A 7109-nucleotide genomic window follows, 5' to 3' on the forward strand; every position below is an offset into this window, starting at 1 on the left:
TGCAACTCCGCAGTCGGTAACGATCGTTGATCCAAACCCTCTATGCATCTTCATATTGTTCCTGGGTGATCGTAAGACGTTTTTTTTGTTTGTACACGTTTTCAACAATGTTTTAATTCAACATATTGTGGTTGAGTTGTTCATAGTTACGCGCAAAAATGTCTAGTTATTGTTTTATTTTTTTATTTTTATTTTCCTCAGTACAATCCAATTAATTGAACATGCATTTAAATCAGAACAATCCATTTCCGAGCTGTCCGTCCCAGTCTCCATCGCCGGTAGGAGCACCGAGTACGTGCGTGTACCCCATCGGCCGTTGGCGTGACGTCTGGTGCCCACCGCCGTCCGTAACCCGCACGACGCACCATACCCTTTTCCTTACGAACGAAACTGCTAGCCATCAATTCTTCAACCCCAGCGAGAGCAAGACACGCAGCAGCGGAATTAGACTGACGAGCCCCAGAAGCCAAGCCAAGGGAACGAACCCGCCGGAGCCCCGGTCCACGGCCCCATGCCCTTCCTCTCGACGCCCTCGTTCGACCTTTCCGCCGGCGCGGAGCCCACACTCGGCCCGCGCCCTCCTCCTCCCCCGCCCCCCACGCCTCCATCGCAGCCGCAGGTGTCCGAGGCGGCGGCGAGGCGCCTGCGGGAGGCGGAGGAGCGGCTGCGCGAGGCCATCCAGGAGCTCCACCAGAGCCACGGCCGGGATGAGGAGGCCGCCAAAGGGGGTGGGTGGGGGTGCTGCGTGCACCAGGGGGAGTCGTGCGCGGCGCACGCGGCGGGGAATCTGTGCCAGACCTTCCTGCTCTCCTACGGCGTCCGTGTCGGCATCGGGATCCTCCTCCGCGCCTTCAAGCTCGCGCGCCGCAGATCCTACGCCTCGCTCCTCGATCTCAAGGTCCCAAAAAACCTTACCAACTCTTTCTTCTTCTGCGATTTCTTCTTCTTCATATCTAATCTACAGTATATATTGGGTTTAGTCCGAATTCGTTGCTATAATGTATGTGGATATGTTACAGCTAGGTGATATCACCATCTCTATGATTATTACTTACTCGAATAAGGGGCAGTGAGTTGACTCTACTATTTGTTGTGTACGAGTAAAATATTCTGTCCAGCTGTTGTGTCTGTAGCGGGGATAATAAGTACAGTAGTACATGGTGTTACTCAGGCTGATTGCTTTAACTGATGTCCTTACAGAATATTTCCTGCTATGCATTGAATTGGTCTGCTTCCTCTTGTGTTGCCCACACTCACACCCCTTCCCAGAGAAATAGCAATTTCTTTTGTAGGCCAGCTGTGTTTTATTGCTGTTGTTCTGTCCTTCTCATCGATTCATTAGTTTTCATCTCCGGTTTTTTTTACCTCCCTCTGTTTTGATCAATGAGTGAAACATAGAAATGTAGCTTGTACCAAATAATATTTGTTCTCGCTCAAATCTTCTATTTATCTACAGCAACTGGTTTCGGAGAAAGATCTAATAGTAAGGGAGGAAGCTTGCCGGGTAGGGTTACTTTTTGGAGGATTCACTGGATCATATCATGCACTGCGATGTTTCCTTAGGAGATTTCGCAAAAAGGAAACACCATTCAATGCGTAAGTAACTGGAGACTTATGCCCCGTTGTTTACATTCCTCTTATTTGATTGATTAGGACACATGTTCAACATAAGTGTGCGCTAATCACTTAATCAGTGCTTGGACCTGGGAATGTCCCTGAAGAGGTTCAAAATAGGATACTTTCTGTTATACGATTTTTGTCAAACATATTCATGACTCAACTGAAGGGCGTGATGGAGCAGAATATTATCAGGTTCGGTGGCAGGCTTGGCGATACTAGCACTAGATGATTCGAGTAGGAGACGCACCCTTTCTCTATATCTTCTAGCAAGGCTTGCTCAGGTAAGCAACAACTGGAGTAATTTTGTATTGAACTTGCGTGTAAAGTATATCGTCCTCATGTTGTACTGCTTGATCCTTTCAGTGTGCATATAACTCTGCAAAGTCTAAAAATAGATTCCACTTCTGGGGTAGCCATTGGAGACATGGAGATGCATTACTTTTTTCTGTCGCATCTGCCCAGGTAACTAAATGAAAATGGCTGACTTGCTTTAATCTAATGAGGATTTTGTTATGGAGGGAAAAGCTTGTGTAATCACTTGATTTATCATTGCAGATTATGTATGCTTTTGTAATGAGGCCTGAAAGCTTACCAAAATCTTACCGAGACTTCATCCAAAAGACAGGACCAGTTGCAGAACCTGTTTACAAGGCTGTCAGAGATAGCTGCAGAGGTGGCCATGTGGATCTCATTGGCCTCTCGGCCTATTTCGCAAACAAGAAGAATTCAAATTTGATAAATTTAACAAGAAGTCCGTCAATTATTCCATGCTCTGTTATTCATCCTGACAGAGCATCGTGCTTGGCTCATAATGTTACTGTCACTTCATCAACATTCAAGAAAACGTTCCCTCTGTATTTCTCATTGACATTTGTCCCCTTTGTTGTTCTACGTCTTCAAAAGGTAACTTGTCACCAACTATATTTCCTCTATATAGTCGAAGACTGCTGTAAAACTGAAACTTGGCACGTGATTGCATTAACATGTGTGTGGTATGCTTGTTTCCTAGAAAATTTGATGCTTCAAAGAAAAACTAATCTTACAAGTACCTTCAAATTGTATTGTCCACCATATTTGTACGACTTTAACTTTCTCTAATTGCAAATGTGCTTGGTTCATTCTTTGATTTTTATTCTACCAGTGAAATAGAATATTGGCCCCCAAGTCCTAAACAGCCTAGATTGGCTTAAATATTTAGCCTCATTATTTGTTACTCCCTCCGTCCCGGAGTAAGTGACTCAACTTTGTACTAAAGTTAGTACAAAGTTGAGTCACTATTTTGGGACGGAGGGAGTATTTAACCTAATATAAGATGTTTTAGGTCACTAAAGTAATGACCTAAAACGTCTTATATTAGTTTCAGAGGGAGTATATCTGTTCATTCATACCCATCTCCAATGTCGATTATCTAATTCATAAAATTGCTTGATCAAATAGTTTTTGGAATCCCCAGCTGCAACCTGCTGGCGTGCTCTTGTGGGTGCAGTTCGCTCTACCACTTTTTTGTCTGCGTTTGTCACTCTCTTCCAGGTAATTATCAGTAACTAGCATGTTCCTTTCCACATAATTCTTTCATGATTGTAATACCTTTCTGGCATCATTGGTAGTCTGCCATCTGTTTGCACCGTAAAGTTGCAAGCAAAGACCACAAACTTGTGTATTGGTTTGGTGGTTTACTGTCTGGTCTTTCGATTCTCCTGGAGAATAAAGCAAGACGAGCGGAGTTAGCTCTCTACGTACTTCCCCGTGCTGGAGAATCTCTATGGTATATATTGATCAACCGCCACCTCCTCCCAAATATAAAAAATGCTGAGGTAAGCTTCTTTGTAGCCAATATTTTTTCCTTTGGCCTCAGCTCTTCAAGAGAAGCTATTTGAAGTTTGCTTGTACTATGTCCTTTAGTTGGTACTCCCTCCGTCCCAAAATTCTTGTCTTAGATTTGTCTAGATAGGGATGTATCTAATACTAAAATGTGACTTGATACATCCGTATCTAGACAAATCTAAGACAAGAATTTTGGGACGGAGGGAGTATTTAATTAATGTGATCTGAGTGAAAGACAATGTCAACTAAAGTTATCCTTTGCCCAAGAAGTAGGACATTTTATGGTGATAGCAGTGTGCCTTTTGCCTTGATCACCGCAAGGGATCCTTTAACCTACGTAGAGGTCGTGTTGAGAAAATATTATAGTGCAGTTTGCTGAGATACAAATTGTTGTGGAAGATAGCCTTTGAAGAATCAGTATTATAACTTTAGCTAGGTTAAATGATAGTGGTGATCGGGACTTGACTTCTAGATGCTGGATTAGTTCCAACAATTAAGTGCAACTGCAAGAGGGTATCATGTTGGCAGTCTGACATGGTAAGTTTTGTGTAGTGTCTCAGGAAGAAACTAGCTGTTTGGTGTCTTTGGTCTGTGTCATATTTTTGCGGTCATTATAATCCAGGTGGTCTTACTGGCTATCAGTGTTTGGCTACAAAAAATGATCATAAACTGCACGAAATGGTTGGTAAATCTGGTCAAGGTGGCTAAAGTCTGGTAGCGCAAACTTTGGCTCTCAAGGTTTGAAGCCAAACAGCCACAGTAACCGCAAACAGTTGAAAGTGTCTTTCATTTTGTTTTATCTTAACTTTGGCTGTCAAGGTTTGGAACCAAACAGCCACAGTAACCACAAACAGTTGAAAGTCCCTTTCATTTTGTTTTGTTTTTTAAAAGAATTTAAACCCGCAGATAATGAGAAAAATCTGCTAGAATTACTCTGGGTTGCAGTGCGTAATCTTCACTTGATAGCGATAGTATCTGTTTCTATACTTGAAATACGAGTACCAACTTTTTCCTCTGTATTTTCATTGTATTTCGCTCTGTTCCATGCTTAACAGATTCTTTGAAAGTACTGGTAACATTGGGAAAATTTCAGGTGGGTCTTTTCTGCATGTGCATGGGAGGGATCATGTACTTTCTGGAGTACGAGCCAGACACCATGGCTCCATTCCTTAGAGGCCTGATCCGGCGTTTCCTGGCGAGCAAGATAACCAACCCAAGCCCGCCTCCGAATCGCAACGCCTCCTACTCCTACCTTCAGACGCTGAACGTGTTGGAGCAGTCAAAAACGCATCCTACCCCGGAGAATGGCCTCCCTACGTCAGAGACGTATACCCTTGAATCAATTCCTGGACTTTAAGAGTTAACAGTTACTCGTACTAGTAGATATCACACTCATGGTAGTCTTTAGTCTGCGATTGTAATAAACAAATTATGGGTGCGTTTCAGGAGGGGTAGGTGACTAGGTGTTGGCGCCCCTTGCACAAATAAAAGGGGCAACGTGTATCTGTCGTGAGTGGAGCATTCTAAAGCGATTCTTGTTCATACCCTTTTCGTTATAGGCTATCCATGTTCAAGAATTATCTATGTAAAAGTCTTGCAAGATCATGTCGCCGTTAAACAACAGGCTTCGTCTTCTCTAAATGGCACTGTTTGATTCCTGAATTTGGTGTATTTGGCTTCTTTTCTTAGAGCAACCCTAGTGAGTCGCTGTATCGGCGATCGCCATCCATCATATGGAGCGTGCTTTATATGAACTAGCAACACCATGAGCATTAGTAACCAACTCTGACATTTGGTTTTCTTTTGTCCTTTGGCAAACTTGGCAGATCTTTGGCTGCAAGGCGGAGGTAAAGAATATCTTCAAAATCAATTTTAATGCCATCATTGCGATTTTCAGCAAGCAATTTTCCATGCCAGATAGAGCAATTGGTATTGCCATAGGAATAAGCAGTGCAGGAGCACAGTTCAGACAAGCTTCCTCACACATACTATGAGTGGTAGCAAGGTTTACGCTTTGTGAGTTGTAGGGCAATGTAACCCGAGCAATGGGGTGAAACGTGTCTGTTGAACTTGTCGTGTTCTTGTGACTGGAGCAATACAGCGGTGTATTTTTGATGCACCCTTGTGTTTGATCACCAAAATCCCAATGCCATGGCGACTTCTTAGAGAAGCTCTCCATGCAGTCACAGGGTGGCTGCGCACTGCCATCGCAGATCGTGAAAGGTCCGCAGGTTATAGTCGGAGCGCAGAAATCAACAGGGTAGGCAAATATGGTTTGCCAAGATTGTTCGGCCTCTGACCAGATATTAAGCTTGATCTGACTAGAAATGTCTAGCGAGACAAATGAGTAAGATGATTCATTCGGTGGAGTGTACATATAGTACTCCTCTTCTCTGGTATTAACATAGAGTGGGACAATCGAACCTTTTGCCCGTGGAACCAATTGTAGAAACTTCTGGATTCTTGGCAAAAGTTTCAATATCTTTGATGTTTCAGGCGCATAAACAACCTGGTACCCTAGCGAGGATTTGCGGCGCTTAAGAACTATCCCGTTGCCATTGGTTTCTAGCTCGATACTATACGAGCCAAGCCCAGGATCAACGGTACTCTTTTTCGAGATTACCCGACGATTTAAACGGGTGACTCCAGCCAAATTTGGCACCAGGGAGCAGAACATCCGTTGGGTAGTCGAAGCTTTCCCACAACAGTTGGCCAGATGATGATGTAAGGGTTAGGTTTGCACTGTCCATGAGGACTACAGTGGTGGTGTTTATGCTGTTGGTTTGTGTCCTATTGTTGTATACAATATAGTTGATCCATTGCGCCAAATGGCGCAGAGACATGCTAAAGTCATGTTGTTGATGAAAATAGTTTCATTTTGCAAGGACATATTCGATATTGGTAGTACAAAGCCCATGTGTTAAACCACGCTATATTGAAAATATTTTTATCACCCTGAGAAATCTGAGTTTGAAAAAAAATCATATTTGTATAACATATATAGACCAGTTAAGGAAGCGTTTTTTAGTTCAACATATGGTTATCATGCTGAGAAATCTGAGTTAAAAAACATGTTTGTATAAGATGTATAGACCAGTTAAGGATGTATTTTTTTAGCTGTGTTTGTACCAAACTTCAATTTTCCATGTGCACAAAAGAAAAGAAAAACTCTATGTGTTGTGCATATGGAGGCATAGGTATTTGAAAGGCCCATATGTTACCTAGCCCGGCGAGAGAAACATACTCAACTGGTAAGATTTCTCCTTTTCTACTATTTCGAATTTGTCTTCATGCATGGATTTTTTTTATTGAAGGATAGTACCGATGTTGTCTTGGGCTGGCAGACCTCCAGGTTGCACCAGTTGCCAAAGAGAAGAGACATTAGTAGGAATCGAAACACCGAGGATTGACCAAATCACAACAGCGAAATTGCAAATTGTGGTCATTTTTCATATATACATGGAGTCGCAGGTCATTGCATTGCTGAAGCAGACTAAAATTTAGGAGAACGTATGAGAACATAAATGATGTAAAGTCAGTTCTGGGTTTAAAATGGGCATAAGTAGTATTTCAGTAGAGCTGCATCGGAATGCACAAAGGCTTAGTAACTGCAACAGTAAACGACGTAGATGGCGCAAAGGCACGCTAAATTCATGTGCCCGATG

General features: G+C 42.9%; 1 protein-coding gene across 2 annotated transcripts; it reads left to right on the forward strand.

The window, feature by feature from the left end:
- Positions 1–368: 368 nt before the first annotated feature.
- LOC109748478 (uncharacterized) lies at positions 369–5106 on the forward strand. 2 transcript variants are annotated; one of them, XM_020307506.4, is made up of 8 exons: positions 369–898; positions 1457–1596; positions 1802–1901; positions 1984–2082; positions 2176–2523; positions 3058–3150; positions 3228–3434; positions 4538–5106. In XM_020307506.4, the coding sequence occupies exons 1-8, from the start codon at positions 512–514 to the stop codon at positions 4799–4801; spliced, it is 1638 nt and encodes a 545-aa protein (XP_020163095.1). In that variant the 5' UTR covers positions 369–511; the 3' UTR covers positions 4802–5106. The 2 variants fall into 2 exon arrangements, with proteins under 2 accessions (XP_020163095.1, XP_040254612.1); XM_040398678.3 differs by having other exon boundaries at positions 411–898; positions 1813–1901.
- The last annotated feature ends 2003 nt before the right edge of the window (positions 5107–7109 follow it).

This window comes from Aegilops tauschii, chromosome 2 (genome assembly GCF_002575655.3).
Source record: "Aegilops tauschii subsp. strangulata cultivar AL8/78 chromosome 2, Aet v6.0, whole genome shotgun sequence".
NCBI classification, from domain to species: domain Eukaryota; kingdom Viridiplantae; phylum Streptophyta; class Magnoliopsida; order Poales; family Poaceae; genus Aegilops; species Aegilops tauschii.